Source organism: Vanessa atalanta, chromosome 7 (assembly GCF_905147765.1).
Source record: "Vanessa atalanta chromosome 7, ilVanAtal1.2, whole genome shotgun sequence".
Taxonomy (NCBI): domain Eukaryota; kingdom Metazoa; phylum Arthropoda; class Insecta; order Lepidoptera; family Nymphalidae; genus Vanessa; species Vanessa atalanta.
This window is the reverse complement of record NC_061877.1, coordinates 7,519,423-7,538,924: the sequence shown is the minus strand read 5'-3', so window position 1 is coordinate 7,538,924 and position 19,502 is coordinate 7,519,423. Positions and strand designations below refer to the sequence as shown.

Sequence of the window (19,502 nt, the reverse complement as noted above, 5' to 3'; positions counted from 1 at the left end):
AAGTAAGTGTATTTAAGATACTGTAAGTGATACATTTTGGAACCATAACATATTACCATCTTCCGTAATTCATAAAAAAATATTCAACATTTAAGTATGTACATAATTTTGCCTTGAGTTATTCAATGCAATAGTAGGATACACTTATATCGATGTTACAATTATAAAACGCGATTATTTATTATACATACATTATGGTCAAAACATTAATTACATTTATTTGAAATGGAATAGATTCTATTATAATTGTAATTAGGATGGAAAAATCTCTGAAAAACGACAAATATAATGTTTCATTTTCAACTACACCAAGAATATATATTTTATATAACTATTACTCAGTTCTTTTACTAAAAACCAGAAAATTCGCTTAACTTATCTTTATAGAAGTATATATCCTCTACCAGTTATTCAATAGTAAAAAATATGATGGAATTTAAAAAAAATAACATATATTTCTTTAAACTACCATTTTAAACAACAACAATTTAATCACAATATTTAATTTATATTATTCTATTATGTATTCGTTTTATAAACACATTCAATGTTTTTATCACGGTAACACTTATATTTACTTTTAAAACATGCATTACTGCGAATCGGAATAAGAATCAATATAATAAATATATAATTCCAGATTGAAGATCTATCACATTAAAATGTGATTTGGGATAATTTAGAACTAACCAAAACAAAAACTATAGAAATTTTATGTCTGTTTAACTTTAGAAAAGAAATGTCATTTACATTAATTGGCTTTTTTGGCTTTAATTTTCATTTACATTTCATTATTTTATCGCTGTTACGGATGTGAATGAGTAGCTCTTTATGGTGATTTTATTTGTTTTTGATATTTCGTTTCACAAAAAATTACAGTATCTACATTGAAAATATTTATTGAAATATGGTGTAGGTGCGAGTAGGACGAAGAACAAGGTTATTTAAAAAATATATTTAATACGATGTGCAATGTTATATCACCCTCATTAATTTATTGTCTCCAATATTCAATGTGTAACAATAAGATATCTGTTAACCGATTAAATAATTAGTAAAATATATTAGTAAATAATAGCAGAGCCTATGGGATAGAACACGTAAATCTTAACCGATATAGTCTTTATGTAGTACTTTTGCCCGGGAGTAAGAAATTAACAAGCTTGTACTGATTTAATGAGATACAAATTATTTTTATAATTTTATTTATAGGACATTTGTATAATTTTCATTGAAGGATTCAAAGGTTTGCAAAAGTATTCTCTCATTCTTATATTTATACCTCCTTTTCCAACTGTATTTATTGAAGCACACGTCTCTGCAAGAAAATGCTTTAACGGAAAGATAAAGTGCAGTGCAATTCGACGCGCGATCAGTGTATATATTTTTGATTGCTTGATTAAATTTCGTTATTTACCTTCAAACTCTCGCATAAAAATATTATGCATTTTACTGATGACATTACATTAATATTATCACCAATGTATTTATTAAGTAATTTTTAGCTAAATTAAGCAAAAAAATTAAACAAATCGTCCACAATAAATAAAAATGATTTCAGAAACATTTATCATATTATCAAAATATTAGATAAGAAGAAAGTAACAATCGAAACAGTTATAAATTTAAAACATAATATATTAAGGCTGTTGAATTATTAATTACAGTAAAAAAATATCAGTCTAGTTTCATGAGCACTCTCATAACAAATTGAGTTAGTCAAGAAGTATAATTAAACAATATAGTCAAGTATCAAAAACAAGAATTTTACTACATGCGATGATGTGGAAGAAAACGTAATTAGTTTAAAATCATTCTAAATACCATTATTTACACAAGCGAGAAACCCTGTGTTTGTTGTATGGCTTGCACGAGATGATACTTCAATCTCTCTTTAGTCTTATAACGAGGAAGATCTAGAAGATTAAAACACGTGTGAGCTACGGGGAAGAACCTATCATCTGCTACTGGTTGTATTTTTATCTGAAAAAATAAAATAAAAATACAATTCCTATTATTTTATGAAATATTGGTTTTTATCAAATATCTTTTTATTTAAAAATTAATTAAATAAAAAACGCATTTCGTACCATATTTAATAAGTTATACATTGAAAATCATTCTTAAAAGATATCACGTCAAAAAAGATAACAAAGTGTGGAACACTGTATATTACGTGTTTCTGATAATCGAAACTTAAAATTAAGAAGTATATCGATCACGAAACCTCATTGGTATTAAGTTTATATGTTTATTAAAATTTAATGTTTTTTTATATTGTACATTACATATATCAAAAACGTTTATGGAACGGATTGTTGAAACTAGTTTAGTCAGTTTGACTTGTTTAACAGTAGTACTAGTAACAGTACTGGTTTTGCAGCATTTCGATGTATTTCATCATTTCATTAATTATTTTTATTTTCATTTATACTCCTACAATGTTTCTATGTTTTATTTTTCAAAAACGATGTCTAAAACCGATTAATGAGCTCTAATAAAAAAAAAATCTAAAGTATAAAAGAACTATAAGTGATTAATTTTATGATTTTATTAAATAGTATTAAAAATTTTAAATGTAAACACATCTCACCTTTATGTCTCTCATTCCTTGTATAGGAACGCGGTCGCTACCCGTAAGGAACAGTAGGAACTTTTTCTTATCTTCAATTGACAGTTCGTGAAATACTTCCCAGAACCATCTGTGACAAAAAAAATCAGAAAAACTTTATAATATAAGTTTTAGTGAACAATAAACTTATAACATCAAACATTGAAAACAGAACTGAATAATTTAACTAAAATTAGGCTTAACATTTACTTTTTTATTATCATCATATATCAATTTTATTGAATAATTTATTTTAAAAAATTAACTTTAATATTAAAAAAGTTATTTTTCATTTTATACATGAATATGCAATATACGAGATGGCATTGCTTTAACTCACTAGCGAATCGTGGCTCTGAGATGTCACAATATAATATCAAACACACATTACCTGATTTGTTGATCGGTCGACGAATACCCGTTTTCGTATTCACAATTGCTTTCAAATAACTCCCAGTTGTACTCTTCGTTACCTATTACAACCGACATGAGCTCATGCGATCTAAATAATTTAATTATTCGACCACCGCATACCTACAAATAATAATAAATTATTTATTGGTTATATACGTTCACGCACTAATATTTTTTAGTTAAACTAAAAAACAAAAATCGAATAAGGCAGTGGAAACATTCGATTTATAGGGATATTTTTTTTAAAAATTTTTTGGAAAGCAAGCCTCTAAGGTCTGATTTTGGAATCGGTGGATATTCTCTATCTACGGATAATTTCGCAAAAGATATTATAGTGTAGATTCTTTCAATCTCGTACGATGGCATATCAATTCGCTTTATTGGAGATACCAAGCTTTTTTTTTTTTTTTTTTATGTCATAAGGTGGCAAACGAGCAGGAGGCTCACCTGATGGAAAGTGACTACCACCGCCCATGGACATCTGCAACACCGGGGGGCTTGCAGGTGCGTTGCCGGCCTTTCAGGAAAGAGTACGCTCTTTTCTTGAAGGTTCCCAAGTCGTATCGGTTCGGAAAAACCGCCGGCGAAAGCTGGTTCCACAGAGTGGTTGTGCGAGGCAGAAAATGTCTTAAAAATCGCGCTGTTGTGGATTTTCGGACATCTAGGTGGTGCGGGTGATATTTGGAATTTTGACGAGATGTCCGAAGGTGAAATTCAGCAGCCGGGATTAATTCGAACAATTCCTCGGAACATTCCCCGTGATAAATTCTGTAGAAGATGCAGAGCGATCCAACATCTCTACGCAAAGCCAAAGGATCAAGCAGATCGGAAAGGGCTTGATCGTCGATAATTCGAGCCGCTCTACGTTGGATACGGTCAAATGGAAGGAGCTGGTACTGGGGAGCACCCGCCCAGAGGTGAGAGCAGTATTCCATGTGAGGCCGAATTTGCGCCTTGTATAGTCTTAGACGATGGGCCGACGTGAAATACTGTCTTGCCTTGCTGAGCACACCAAGCTTTTTTGATGCCAATTTGGCTTTGCCTTCCAATTGACCGCGGAACTGAACGAGACTCGAAACATCAACGCCAAGTATTCCGATACTAGCTGTAGCGGCTAACGGAATGTTCTCGAATCGTGGAGATACGACAAATGGTGTTTTTTTAGCAGTTAACGCGCAAACTTGCGTCTTTTTGGGGTTGAAGTGAACTAGGTTTAGCCGACCCCAGTTCGAGACTTTGTTTAACGAAGACTCGATTTCAGATACAAGTTTGTTCCGGTTTTCTTCGACGTTTTCCCGAGAAATATTAGCACGGCCGGTGTATGAGGTGTCTACGGTGCTGTCGTCTGCATAGCAATGAATGTTACTGATTTGCAACAAGTCATTGATATGCAGAAGAAACAGAGTGGGTGATAGAACGCAGCCTTGTGGAACACCAGCATTGACGAATTTTAAGTCAGAGCATGCACCGTCGACAACGACCTTGATGCTCCGATCTGCCAAAAAACTGGTAATCCAATTGCATAATTTCCCGGGAAGCCCATAGGAAGGAAGCTTCGAAAGAAGCGCTTTGTGCCACACGCGATCGAAGGCCTTCGCTATGTCCAGACTGGCTGCTAATGCCTCCCCTTTGCTCTCAACTGCTTCCGCCCATCTATGAGTAAGGTAAACTAGAAGATCACCGGCTGAGCGACCCCGACGGAAACCGTACTGGCGGTCGCTAATCAGCTGGTACTCCTCTAGGTACCGCAGGAGCTGGCAGTTTATAATGGACTCCATTACCTTGGAGAACAAGGAGGTGATGGCTATAGGCCTATAATTGGACGGGTCTGAGCGGTTGCCCTTTTTAGGGATCGGATGCACCAAAGCAGTCTTCCAGGAGTTCGGGACGACGCCGAATGCATAGGATTGCCGGAAAAGACGCGTTAAGACCGGCGCCAACTCGGGAGCACAAGTCCGTAGCACGATTGGAGGGATGCCATCGGGTCCACTCGACTTATGAATATCCAAGGAAAGGAGTGCTTTACGAACTGCACTTTGCCGGAATTTAACCTCCGGCATCGTGGTATCACACCGCGGGATTGTTGGTGGTGACTTTCCTCGGTCATCCAGAGTCGAGTTCGCTGCGAAGAGAGAGCCTAAAAGATCAGCCTTCTCCTTCGCTGTATGGGCCAATGACTCACCGTCCTTGTGCAGAGATGGTAAGGAAGGCTGACAGAAATTCCCTAAGACAGCCTTGGCGAGAGACCAGAACGCACGTGTTCCTGAAGGGAGGCGCACCAGTCTCTCGCCAATTCTGCCAATGTACTCCGTTTTCGCCTTAGCAATCACGTTTTTGAAGGACCTAGAGGCAGAGTTATATTCCTTTCTGATTGCGCTGGTATTTACATCACGAGACGCTGATGCGTTAGCCCAGTCTTGGTAGCGTTCCCATTTTCTGCGTGAAGCCGTTTTGCAGAAACGACCAAACCAGGGCTGGGACTTGCCACCGATGGGGACCGCAGAATACGGAATGAATAGTTCCATACCCTGAAGTACCACATCGGCAACAGAGTCAGCAACAACACTCGGATCATCCGGCGAGAAACAAACCTGCCCCCATGGGTAGGATGCAAAGAAGGACCGCATCCCATCCCAATCTGCTGACCTGTAGTGCCACACTCGGCGGCAGCCCACGAAACGAGGTCGTGAGTAACGCGCAACCGGCACTGTACTTCGGACGAGACAGTGGTCCGACGAGCCCAGAGGGGGTTCGACGATAACCTGGTAGCCATCCGGATGGGAAGTCAGCAGAAGGTCCAACAGGGAAGGTGTATGATCCTCCACGTCTGGTATTCGCGTTGGCGAGGGGACTAGTTGTGTCAAATCATATGCTAAAGCGAAGTCGAGAACAGATCTACCCGCATGATCGGTAGTGCGCGATTCAAGCCATTCGGCATGGTGGGCATTAAAATCGCCAAGAATAACGATCTCTGCGGATGGGATCTGCTGCAGTACGGAATCTGTAGCCATTTGGACGTGCTCAACCAGTCGGTCGGTTTCGGCATTACCGCTATGGGACCTATAAAGGCAAGCGTAGATTCGCGGATGGTCGTCACAATCTACACGCAGCCAGATAATTGATAGGTCCTGTCCTTCAAGGCTGCCGAGGCGTCGAGAGCAGATATCATCTCTGACGTAAACGCACACCCCAGCTCGTGGTACAAAGGAATGTTCCAATTTATACCCGGGGTAGGAAAGAAAAGTCGTATCGGCAGGAGAAGATATCTGAGTCTCGGTAAGAAAGAGCAAGGCCGGCTTCGCCGTCTCAAGGTGAAAGTGGACGGCGTTCAAGTTCGAGTTGAGTCCCCTTATGTTGCAGAAGTCCACAGTGAGGGTGGTAGGGGTTGCCTTATGATGCCTGCTCCGCTTACCCCGAACAGTGGCGAGCGCAAAATTGCCCCCCCCAGAATTCGGAGGGCAGCCTGGGCATCCCTGCTCAGGTGGTGTATGTCCTGAGCATGGATGCCCAGAGAGGGATTCTCCACCGCAGTCGCTGATGGTACCCTCCTGGGGTAATGTAACCAAATTCTGCACAACCATCATGTTTAAGGGGGGGGGGGGTATCGGGCCTCCGGGACTCTCACATACCAGACGAAACGCGGTAACATAGCTACCACTTCACGCCGATTTTAAGTGAGAGAGTGGTACTTCCCCGGGCGTGCCGGCCCATTCGGCTGCAACCCGAAGGTATGCAGTGTGGCACTACCACTTAAATGTTAATACAAATAATTAATGTTACCACTTAATGTGCATACAAAGAACGAGAAGGTAAGATTGCAAACTTTTAATTTTCAAGTTGTTACTAAGCAATGCTTGACAGAAAAATCCAGCAACTTTTGTTAGCCTACCTATTCTTTTGGTATTGATATTGGCACCTAAATGACACAAGCAAACTTTAAATTAAATATAGATATAAAAATACATTAAAATTACCTTTTGAAATCCTTGATTAAATGCTTTAAATTGTTTTTCTACTGATTTGTTGAGAAGAAAATCGACATACAGATCGACATATTCTGACTTGTTTTCATGTGTCACGGGCAAATTTTCACCGTTCTCCTTCAAAGGATGCACTTGAATTTGGTCGAACACCTCTGTATTGACGGCGAAACATAAACTGAATACCTGCGAATTCATATATTTTTATATAATAATATAATAATTTTGTATAATATTCAATGATGACATTAACAAAAGCGGCTTTAAATAATATATTATGGCATTAGTTCAGAAAAAAATAAAATAAAGAGGTCTAATATTTGCTACAATTTTAAGAATCTTGGACATAATTTATCTTTTGGTAGCGTCAGGCACATAAGTTGGGTTGTACTGGTATAACATGTACTGGTAAAACATTTGATCAACAATCGGAGTGTTCTTTAATATAAGATTATATAAGCGTTATATAAATTTCAATTACGAAATATTGATAATTGTAAATACTTAAGGCAGTTGCTTAGTTACAATATATTATAATAAAAACTCACTTCCTCTACATCGTCCTCTGCATAGTCCAGCAAGTGCTTCAGACTGTGGGCTAACGTAGGATATAAGTCAGACAGGTCGTCCAGCATCACAGACTCGCCCAGTATCTTCTTATACAGCACAAGGGGGAACGGCACGTAGATAATGATCGAGTTGTATATAGCAAGGCCGTATATAGCACCTACACGTCATAACTTATTTTTAGTATACTAAATACATTACTATTCATTTATAGGTTTGCTTACGGTCACACTCCTCAAGCGATATAATTTTTTGTTTAAATTCTATAATTTATATTATATATATTTATATTTGATAAAGAACTCAATAATTTGAAAAACAGCTGATGGTAGCGTTTGATTTAGTATATATTCAATACCATCTCATCAGTTATTCTACCACCAAACGGCTACCTTCTAGTGCTGTTTATCGGGTGAAAATTTGAGTGAACCAAGCTTAGTGATGCTATGATTGGTGCGAATTGACAGCGAACTTACCATCAAGTGTCAAGGCATCTTAGTATGAATTCACAAAAAATCAAAAATATGTATAATATTTATAAAACAAAGTATATATAATATATGTATTATCTTTATGTAACCAGAGATCGATACAACCACAACAAATTCTAAACGGATATCGCAGATTCAAAGTCAAGCGAGCACAACTACAATGTCATGTATTTAATTTGTGTTTGAAATAATTTATGAAAAGAAAAATCATAATAAAGAAATCTTGATTCGTTGGATAAAATTATGCTACATGTGTATTCACTACCCCACAATGCAGCAGCGTAGTGTAATAACATACCAACTAATAACCTTATAACATTTTATTGTTTGTGGAGCTTTTGCTCAGGAATGAGACATAAGAACTACACTTGAATTGAGATTAGATTTGTAATATTAAAAAGAAAAGAAAGTTACCTATCAAATAGTACATAACTTCTTCTTCGAAAGGGTTATTTGAAAACCAAATCATATTCGTCTCCTCTGATTGTTTGAACATGCCGTAGACAGGATCGAAAATTTCCTTCAGGAGTAACATGAAAAACTCTTTCTTAACTCCACCCGCATCTTCTGCTTCTTCACCTACAAATTCAACCTGCAATAAATAAGTTTACATAGAATACAAATCATATTTGATAATTTTTGCTCACAACTGGTACAGAGTTCACATCACATGGTCCAGAAATTTAACTTATTTAAAAGTTATCCTAAAAAGGTCCTAATACCAATTTCAATTGTTTAAGTCATTTTTGAGTAATCTAAACAAATTACTTAAACAGCAATATGAAATATTCTACGATATAACAACACATACATAAATATTTATATACCTATGTTTAACTTCAACTGAAACTGAACAATTAAAAAAGTGAGTAATTTAAAGCACGCATAATTCTCAGCACAACAATGAAGTATATGTGTCTCATAGCTATGTGTTGAACTTTTAAACAAGCTTTTTTTTTAAATTAAGTACAACTTACTCTGAGCGGCTTTTTCAATTGCGACGTGTCATGATTACTAATCTGCAGCATTGTGTCCCTCACTATGTGGTTCCTCGACACGGTTAGTATGAGGAACTGGTCTCTGTGATATTCGTACGAGGGGTCTATGATGAGCCGTGTGAATATTTCTGTGGCGGCTCGGTTGACAGCCATTTGCATTTGAAGCTGTTGATCTATCTTCAATAGGAGCGACTTACATTGAACGTCGAATAAAAACGCGTAGTTACATAGATGAGGGTGAGTTAACTGTGAATTAAACGGAAATATACTTTTTGAAAATTTAGAAGAACATTTTTTTTTTTATATTTTATACAACACATTCAGCCTCATTCAGCCAACAATTCAACATTAACGTAGATCTTAACATCAATATTTTATATTGCTGTACTCCTGTTTTAATTTTTAGTGAGCAAATATTATCAATAAATCATACCAAGACTAAATACAAAGATAAGAAACCGTAAAATAAATAATAACAGGAAATAATCGTTTACACTTCTTCTCCTCCACCTCTTCTCCAGTCGAAAGGCAGAGAATACATTTTAATAATAAAAATGTATTACTAGACTAAAACTTCACTATAAGTCTGCTGTAATGCTTTTAATCAATACGAATTTATAAAGATTCCATAATCATTATAAAAGACAGAAAATGCATTACCAAAAATATACAGGTGATTACTTACATCTTGATCTGAGAGCCAATTTATATAATCCGAAGCAATATCGACATGGCTTGAAAGATCTTCTATGTAGAAACATTCTGCAGGTATTTTAGGTTTCTTCGGATTTGTAAAGTTAATTTTATTAAGTGTTGTCAATGTGTTCAAAATTTGGACTATACTTCGAGTGAAGGTTATTTTCTGTAATTAAAGTAACTTTATTAAGTACAGTGTATTCTTTTTATTACAAATCTTACACTTCTACACAGATGTTTGAGTAAGCGAGTTCCAGAAGAACAAATCGACTTGTATAGTCAGCATAGTATTTTTTGAATTTAACTTAATAACTAGGTAATGCCCGACAGAAACAAGTATACGAGGACATTTAATAAAACTCTGCTCTACGTGCATAATAGCGCGTTACTGATCATGTTACAGTACTTTAAGTCTTATTTCTATTATTACCTAAAAATGTTACTAACACGTGGCATACATATGAATGCGTGCGCGTGACTAAGACTTTGAATAATAAGTATTTGATTAATATTTTAGGCATAATACGAATATTTGGTGAAAAAAAGTTTTACTTTATTTGCTCGTACGCCGGGTTGCATCATCTCGTACACGAACACACTTTTGAATATATCGACGAGCATTTCGAAGTACTCCGGCGTCTGCGCCTCCCACCACAGCTGCACGATGCGCTGCGGCGGACTCGACAGCTTGTTGTAGGCCTCCGCGAACGGACCCTGCGGGCCCACCGGCGCTTGTCAAGTCATATGCACATATTTCATTCCTAACTATATTTAAGTACACGTTCAATTGAACGGAATACCCTTCGGAATGGCGTACTATATTCTGAATGATGGTCGGTAGCGAACAAAAGAATATTCCGTTTAATTCCAACACATACACAAATGTAGTTGCATCTCCAAACTTTAATCAAACCCACAAGTTCTATAAACCTGATTGGAAAAACTAAGATATAATCTCTTAATTACATTAGTACAGTTTAAAAATACTTAATCAATATCAAAATTTAGTCGCCTTATTATAAATAAGGTAAACCTAGTGAGTGACACCATAATCACCTGCAATTCCGGATGGCGACGCGGGTTCCTCATTTCATGATAGAGCGGTAAAATTAAGAAAACCCTTAATGCTTCAGCGTCAGGCGGAGAGACCTTCACTTTTTTTATGATATATTCGGTCAAGTAACTAAATATCTGTATAAGAAACATACAAGTTATTATTATTAATTTATTCAAGATATTATTTCGTTTTGTATTGTTTAGACTTACAAGTTCCTGTATTGTTTTGTTTTCAAATCGACTAATTAAAGTAAAAGCTTCTTCTGCTTTCTTTAAATTGACACCCGGAACCTTCGTATTGCAACCAAAATGGGCATTATCATCCGCCAAAAATGAAGCATTCATACAAGCCAGCGATCCGAACACCGTCTCCAAATAAGCCATTAAATCCTAAAAATAAAATTATTTTATGAATGCTTCAAATTATTGACAAGACAAATTAAAATTTTCATATTTTCACAAAAGTAAACAGTTTCAAAGTAAATTATTCTAGTACGTAATAATTCGTACCTGACTCACGACGTCGTTGTCTTTAACAATATTACAAGCTGTAAGTTTAGCAAAGTTAAGTGTCAGTATCTGCTTCGTAGGGTCGGGGATCCTAAAATCAACCGTTTCATTTCTGTCGCTGCTTACAGTCAAGAAGCTGTGATCTCCACCCGCGAATACTTTTACGGGGCCACTAAATCCATCCTTTGTAAACTGAAAACAAAACGGATTACGGTATAGAATGGATTGATTAAGGGAAAAGTTTTGATTTATTATAACAAATAGTACATACAATGCTGTCGAAAAAATAATAAAAGAAATATATGGTTTTGAAGCCAAAGGTTTTGCTTCATTCGTAATTATTCACTGCATACCTAGTAGTTTGTTTTTCAAGACCAGCAAATTAATTAAATAATAGAAACAATATATAATTTATTATTCAAAGCCATTTCTTATTTCTTAGGTTTCAATTGACGACTACCGAACACATTTATTAGCAAACATTGCTTGTTTATTGGTATTTTATACAAAACATATTTTAAAAAAAATTTTTACACACGTCACATCCTACAAATAATTTTTCATCTCAGTTTATGTATTATAATATAACTAGAAAGTGTGATTTTCTGTTCCATTCAACTCTATCCCTAAGGAGTTGCTTTTTACACGTGTAATCCTTCGCACAATCCATCCACCTTCCTTTTAATCGTATCCAAATTTATACCTCACAATCTTCTTGCAAAATAACATTCATCCCTTCACAATACATTTCCAAATCGTTATTGTTCACTTCAGTAATCTGGGGCGACGTTCAAACTTCCTCTTAGCTCTCATCCATCACCGTCTTGGCAAAACACTCCGCTCACCGACATGAACAGTCACATTTTAAAGGAACGTTGAATATTGCAAGTAATCGTGTGACCGTTTTATCTACCCTAAGTTAGTTTATTTACTTCGAAATCTAGATTTTCCACTCGGAATAGAATAAAATAATTTTCCAGTTTCAACTTGAACTTTTCAAACTGACTCATCTCAGCTGCCATCAGAGATTGGCTTAGAATTCATAACATTGGTAGTTACAGTTGTGAATTAAGATTGACGGTGTCTAACATCGCATGGCTGTCTTTCGCCATGTCATTAAACTGTATCGATGTTATGCAGGTGAGTCCTCTTGTGTATCTTCGCCCTAGCCTTAAAGTAGGACTTGTTATTACAGTCAATAATTGGTTGATCAATTATATATTTATATTTAAATTACAGCGATATATTTAGATTTTTTGCAAGACATTAAAATTAAAAGAAATTTTGTTGTTGCGATTTTGTTACCCAGCCCTTTACAAGTTAACTTTTCTTACTTTACGACAAAACTTTTCTTTCAGATAAATATTGTGTGACATTGTCATTGGTCACTAACCAGGCTACATGGAAAGTTAGTTCAATCAATTACCAAATAATTAAATATAGATTTAAAGGAATAAATCAAGGAACAATCTAGAAGATCATTACAAGAAAATAATTCAGTAACAACAACTTTTCAAATTGAAAGAAAAAAGAAGAAAATTATTGATATTAAATAATCTCAAAAATATCGGTACGTTGACTGAGTTCTGCGGTCAACTTAGTCCATTTACTTTCAAAAGTTCGAAACAACATTGGTAATTTAATAGTTATTTACTGTACACTTACTAGTCATCAACAAATAGATACGCAATAGCCCCGATGGATCCCTAGCCTATCTTTACCAACGATTTATATACGCTCATCTGTTTTCATCTTTCATTCATCAATCTCGTCATCTCAGTTCCCTTTTCCCTTACTTTCATACTATGTGACATGAGTAACGTATTATTATGTATAATTACAAATATATAATTGAATAAACAAAATATATAAAGTGGATTCATATATCAAATGCAATAAATAATAGATGTCTAATAAGGGGATAACTCAACATTAGGTTTGGATGGGCCGGCACCAGGATGTTTACGGAATGGCGTGGAACTCTCCACCTTGGATTTCTTCCTTGGCTAAGAAAATAATCCACTATTAATAAGCCTTTTGTAACTGGTTTACTAAATGCTTAAATTAATAGATGCAATACAGCATCCAGAAAACAAAAGAAAAACAAAAAAATATATTAAAATTCATGAGCAATTTGGAACTTTGAACTGATTAAAACAAATTCTAAATGAGGAGTTGAAAGGAATGCTTGTTCACGCAGGCATTATTTTTGACATAGTAATAATTGAAATAGTAAGTAAAATACATAGATTTAGTACGACACAAATAGCTACTGTACTTATATAAGTGATCAAACTAATTTAACTATGTGTGCCGTGTGTAATGTATGCTTAATGTTTTTAATTTAATTTAACCTTGCCCATAAAATAATCGTAGTTGTCTATAGCGGATTCAAAAACATTTAAATATATGTAATATGTAGATTGAACATAAATGACGTTTAAGTTATCATTTGTTTTTATAAATTGATAAAGAAATATATCATACGAATATATAAAAAAAAATTATCAAGCTCAAACCGTTGGTGTAATATGATAATATACATATCTGGTTTATGTTTCTACAAATATAATATTCTATAGAAATAGTTTAAATTAAAACAAAATAAATTAAAAGGAACAAGAATTATAAACATATAATAAATTATATAAAATATAACAAAAATGCGTTTTTGTCATTTCTTTCTTTTGTAAAAAAAAATGTCAGTTAAGTTAAAAATTTCATTATATAAAAATACTGTTAAAACGTAACTACTGTATGGAATTATACAAAATAAACAGTGTTATAAATATAAAATATGTAAAATTTTCGACGATTTTACTAGGTCGCGGACTCGACAGCGGTAAGCGCGTATTGCGATACACATTTATCGTGCTGGCTTGGACGACAGCGGGATGAACACAGAAGATCTGATTTGAGGTTGTACTGTTTTTTAACTCGTACTTTGTCGTAATATAATAACAAAATATTTTTCCCTCTGTCCCTATGAAATTGTTGCGGAAATTGATGTTTCCAAAATTATTGAAATTCCCTAATTCAACATTATGCGCACAAGCATGTGTGCACTCTGCCAACGAAGGCAGGCTCGGGTGGATATTGAAAGTGCATTCAACATTTATTGTCGAAGCGATTTCGAACTTCGCTTTGGTCTCAACTATTCAATACAGTAAGTCAATTGTTTTTCAAGTGACAAATCGAATACTATGTAAACTTTTGTACATTTGGGCATTTTCTACAAACGAAATCCACAATCGCTATCAACTTTTGACTAGCCCCCATCTCTTTTCGTCTAACCGCTTCTGCCGCTACGACGACTCATCTCGACGACTGTACCGCAGTTTGTATGACCGTAGACTTACAGGTATAATTTTAAACATATGTACATTATACTACTATAAATTGATTAGTCAATTGAAATTACATGTCATATTTGATATCAACTGTATTACATTATATATAAATAAATAGTACAAGAGTTTGTAATCGGTTAATCAATAGGTAGTTTTTGAAAAGCCCACAGTTACAGTCTCTGTATTACGGAGACAAAAAGTATTAGTTTATGAGCTGGAGCGGAAGTGAATATTGTAGTATTTTTGTGTGCCGATCATACACGCATTGTAACAATGGGATTAAAGCTATAACATATATAAATAAAAATGTGAATTTATAGTTTGATTATATTAGCAAACTGATGTGATACAGCAAGAGAACACGCTAGGAACGCGCTAGGAACCCGCTAGTCTAATTCTGTTTTTTTTTTTCACGAATCACTAGCCTTATAAATTACTCGCGCGCGTGCGCGGAGATATCAGAGTACACGTGTGGATGCACTCTCTTACAATGAATGCAATGAAACAGGACCGGAGAAAGATCGGACGCAGGTCGAACGACTTTATGTGCTTTCCGAGGATACAGGCGGGAGGAAATTTACTTGAGCTTACTTTCTATTGACCCAACCAAGGACCTAGGACGGGATCTGCAGCCGAATAACCGAGCCAATAGGCCGAGACAGTCAACCTGGCTGAAGCGTCGAGCTGCACACCCTCGTCACACACACACACACCGCCGCGGCTCCGCGGAGTAAGCACGCGCAATTACCGGCTCGTCGTCGTGCGGCGCGAAGGGCACGGGCGTGGGCACGAGCGCGACGGCCGCGTGCGGGCAGCCCAGCTGGCCGCGCGCGCCGTGGCCGCACGCCAGCACGCGCTCGCCCACGCGGCACAGCACGTGGCGCCGCCCGCACGCCACCTGCGTCACCGTGCTGCCCATCAGCTCCATCACCTGCAAGCGGACCGACTGTAGTACCGCACATTGCATTCCAACGATCGAACGTCCCACGCTCCATCCCTCGCATTGTGGTGTTTGTTTATTTGTTTGGCTAAAATACAAAGTTATGTTAGCCAAATACAATTATATATGTATATAATATATCCTACCTGGAAGTCAACAAGTATTAGGGTACATTATTATCATCTATATAATCCTGTATTGAATAATATGCTTTTTTTATTAACGTATTTTTTACAAATGCTTTCATTTTATGAATCAGCAAAGTTAAAAATATCTGCGGAATTTATTATTTATTTTATTTTAGTTCTAGCAAAGTGATCATGTTCATGATCTTGTGTCTTCAAATCAAAACACAATAATACTATTGTTTAGCAGCAGAATACCTGATCGTGTGGTATTTATTAATATTTATCATTTGATAGGAGGCCGGCCATCAGTTTGTTAAATAGTTCTTGAAATGAAAATGCATTGCTAGAAATGGCTGAGTAATGTTAGTAAACGCCAAAGTATTAAGCCTAAACGGGTTAAGCGAAAGATGAATATTTTTATTTACCGTCCAAAGGAGCGTTTAGTATCCAAACGCGCGATTAACACATTTTTATTGATAATTAAATTTGACACGAATAGAATGATTTTGCTTTGTTAGTAGTGTAAACTTGCTGAAGTTCCAATGGTAGCAGAAAAAATAAATCTATCATAAGAAATATTCCATATGATTTACATTTTATATTACATACCACAAACAGTTGTTAAGTGTTATCTTTATTTTCACTTCCACTTTTTTGATAAGAAATTTACAATTTAAAGATGCAATTTTATCTCTTATCTTGCCTCCGTGCCTGAATAGATATCTTTTTTTAATGTTTCTTACAACTTACAATGACTTATCGTATTGAAAATTAAATGGTAATAAGTACCTTTTTCGGAACTAGTTCATCTTTCGTAGTTCCATGGCCAGTCTGTCCATATTCTCCAGTTCCACATGAAAACACGCCTCCATCGAGAGTAAGAAATGTTGTAAATTCTTCACCGCATGATATGTGGCATACCTTTAAAATTGTTAAATATTTATAGATATATTGCCAATTCAAATATAACTATGCCATTACAAAATTTAGAACACACCTTTACATATCTTAAAGTTTTTAAATGTGTTGGATAACATCTGTTTTCTCTATCCTGCAACCCTAACTGCCCATACATGTTCTTGCCCCAACCAAATACTGCACCCGACCTAAAGATAAAAAAAAAAAAAACATAATACAAGTGTCATGATAGTCTTAATTCTTTTTCATTATAAATCTTTTTTTAATACATTTATTAAATGCAGCAATCAGATCTTGTGCTGATATTAATAATGTAATACTAAATTACAATATCAAATAAATACAATAGTAATGTGCTTAATAAGCATACTAAAATATAATAAAACTGGCTATGTCTTTGCTAGATGGTATAAGGGTTTATATAAAATATATATTTTTTACATTATAGTATTTTTATAAACTTTATAGTTTTTTAGGCATAGAAACTTAAGATCAGTTGGTCCTAGCATATGAGACAAACCAAACATACATTTTTATTTGCATAGATGTTCATACTTACTTTGATAAGGCAAAAGTGTGGTTCCCACCACAAGCAATCATCGCTATAGGTATGCCAACTAGGGAACTAATTTGTTGTGGTGTGGTTTCCTTGTTTGATTTGGTGCCTAAACCACACTGACCATATGTATTTGCACCCCAGGCATAAAGTTCACCATCTAAAATACAATATTACTCTAATTGTTTATTGTATTATAAAAAAACATTATTCTTTATTTAATTCACTTTTAATATTTATTTATTAGTATCTTGAAATTATATATATTTATTTTTATTTTATATTACTAAACATATACTTACTATTAGTCAAAGCAATTGAATGATAAAATCCACAAGCGATTTGGATAACATTTTTTGTTGCTAGAAACTTAATTATTTTAGGTTGATCTTGAGTATAAACCCCAAGATTGCTACCGAGCTGCCCAAAATTATCCGAGCCCCAACTAAACACTTGACCCCATTCGTCCAATGCCATTGAATGTTGTGATCCACAGGCTATGGCTGATATTGTACTTGATTTTAAAATTATTTCGATGTCTGAAATATTATTATTTTGTTATTTTTTGCAAATTATTTTATTGACAAATGTGCTAATTGATGGTAAGTACTGTTAGAAATATAAAACATTCCTTACATTACAATTTCCCATCAAGCTTGGTTGATATGTCTCTTGTGCATTTACTTATAATGGCTCATGGACTTTTCAAACCGGAACATAACAATACCAAGTATTGTTGGTTGGTAGTAGAATATCTAATGAGCACCCACTCATCAGATCAAATAAATTTAAATCAACACAAAAAGTCTATTAACATAATATTATCTTGCATATGAAAGAGGTAGCTAGTTTTAATTTATTTTCAACAAAATCATCACAACAGTATACAACAAATAATATAAATTTTAATCCATAGTATATTTATATGATAAATTAAATTAATTGCGATTCAACGGGGAAATGCTGCTAGCATTCTTGCCACCATTCCACGCAGTCAAGATTTATACAATAACTATTTTAAATTCATATACGATACATACATTTCAGCAGTTAATGTTATCAATTCTTATGTTATTAATACATAACTTTATATGACATGACAGTTCAACTTCAAGAACAGGGTGGTCATGTATGACTTTTATGATAAATGGTATTGAATGTGTCAATTAGTAATTTTTTTTATTTCAATATTTTAAATAATACCTACTATGGCAATTGTGCAATTGTGTAAAAGTAACAATCTTAAATTTGTTTTTGACACAATCAGTAGAAACATTTTAACTTTATCAACACTATATTAAATTATTAAAGTTTTATATTTACTAAGTGTATAATATAGTCTAAGTAAACATACCTGGAGGTTTATCTTTGTTGTTTTCAATTTGTCTACCAAGTTGTCCTAGCTCATTACAGCCACGAGAATATAAATGGCCAAATTTTGTCAAGTAAAGAGTATGGAAGTCACCAGCTGCTACACATTTTATATGCTTACTCTCTTTCCATTTAGAAAGTGTGGGCCTAATGACCTGTTTGTTATTTTTTAATATTATTTTTAGGAAAAGTAATTTCGACATAAAACTTAAAGTAGAGCAATCAATCTGATTTATTTTTTGTCTATTTATTTCTAAAATACTCTGTAAAAAGTCTTACCATGCCCATGCTATCTGAATTCTCAATGTACAGTTCATGGTGAGTTGCATTTCCCCAACAAAACATTTTGTTTTTCTTCCAGGTTGCTATTTATTTTAAAAATAAGCAGTTGGTATGTTTATTGTAGAGTAAATTATGATTTTTTTGATATCCATGTAAATACTAAGTTGAACAAGTCACAACAATGTACCACTTTACTACAAAATAAAAAATATATTTTTCAAATCGTTATTAGTATTATGTTCTGGTTGTAAAATAGCTCGCATGTTACCTGTATGTATACTTTCTTGTTTCCCCGGGTCAACGATTTTCAATACAATAGCGTACTAAGCATTAAGCAATTGACATGATTTTAGTGGCATAGTATAAATGATAATCTAGAGAATTTAGTACACGCATGTATATTCTAGAATTATTAGGTTTCGATGATTTATTAATTTTGTTAATAAGTGCTATTTTTATTTAAAACTTCTTTAGTTTCACCTGGTAAAATTTCTAGGAAACGCGAATAACACACCCTTGAGCAGGCTTCATAAACTATAAATTTACTACGACATTATTTCTAAATAAAATAAATTTTAAATGATTTGGTAAATCCAGAACCTCCAGAACAATCTTCGTTTTTACTTTTAAGCCA

The 19,502-nt window shown here is 34.6% G+C and overlaps 1 protein-coding gene across 5 annotated transcripts; it reads right to left on the bottom strand.

Moving 5' to 3' along the window:
* Positions 1–774: 774 nt before the first annotated feature.
* On the bottom strand, positions 775–19,502 carry LOC125065182 (probable E3 ubiquitin-protein ligase HERC4). Of its 5 annotated transcripts, none has more exons than XM_047672667.1 (21): positions 19,137–19,502; positions 18,866–19,062; positions 18,570–18,741; positions 17,518–17,754; positions 17,219–17,375; positions 16,739–16,847; positions 16,531–16,662; positions 15,422–15,604; positions 13,255–13,329; positions 11,324–11,515; positions 11,024–11,203; positions 10,814–10,948; positions 10,310–10,471; positions 9,747–9,923; positions 9,041–9,307; positions 8,478–8,655; positions 7,554–7,732; positions 7,000–7,191; positions 3,003–3,145; positions 2,594–2,702; positions 775–1,983 (listed from the first exon to the last, which is right to left on the bottom strand). In XM_047672667.1, the coding sequence occupies exons 2-21, from the start codon at positions 18,929–18,931 to the stop codon at positions 1,831–1,833; spliced, it is 3,198 nt and encodes a 1,065-aa protein (XP_047528623.1). In that variant the 5' UTR covers positions 18,932–19,062; positions 19,137–19,502; the 3' UTR covers positions 775–1,830. The 5 variants fall into 5 exon arrangements, with proteins under 5 accessions (XP_047528623.1, XP_047528625.1, XP_047528624.1 ...); XM_047672669.1 differs by having other exon boundaries at positions 18,866–18,951; XM_047672668.1 differs by having other exon boundaries at positions 19,349–19,501.

What these genes read in the sequence shown, in the direction of transcription:
- LOC125065182 (XM_047672667.1), bottom strand. Translation starts at nt 18,931, where the DNA reads ATGTTTTGTTGGGGAAATGCAACTCACCATGAACTGTACATTGAGAAT. An exon ending in TTCAATTGCTTTGACTAATA is followed by an intron (nt 17,376 to 17,517) that starts GTAAGTATATGT and finishes ATTGTATTTTAG; the next exon opens with ATGGTGAACTTTATGCCTGG. An exon ending in ATGAACTAGTTCCGAAAAAG is followed by an intron (nt 15,605 to 16,530) that starts GTACTTATTACC and finishes GTCCGCTTGCAG; the next exon opens with GTGATGGAGCTGATGGGCAG.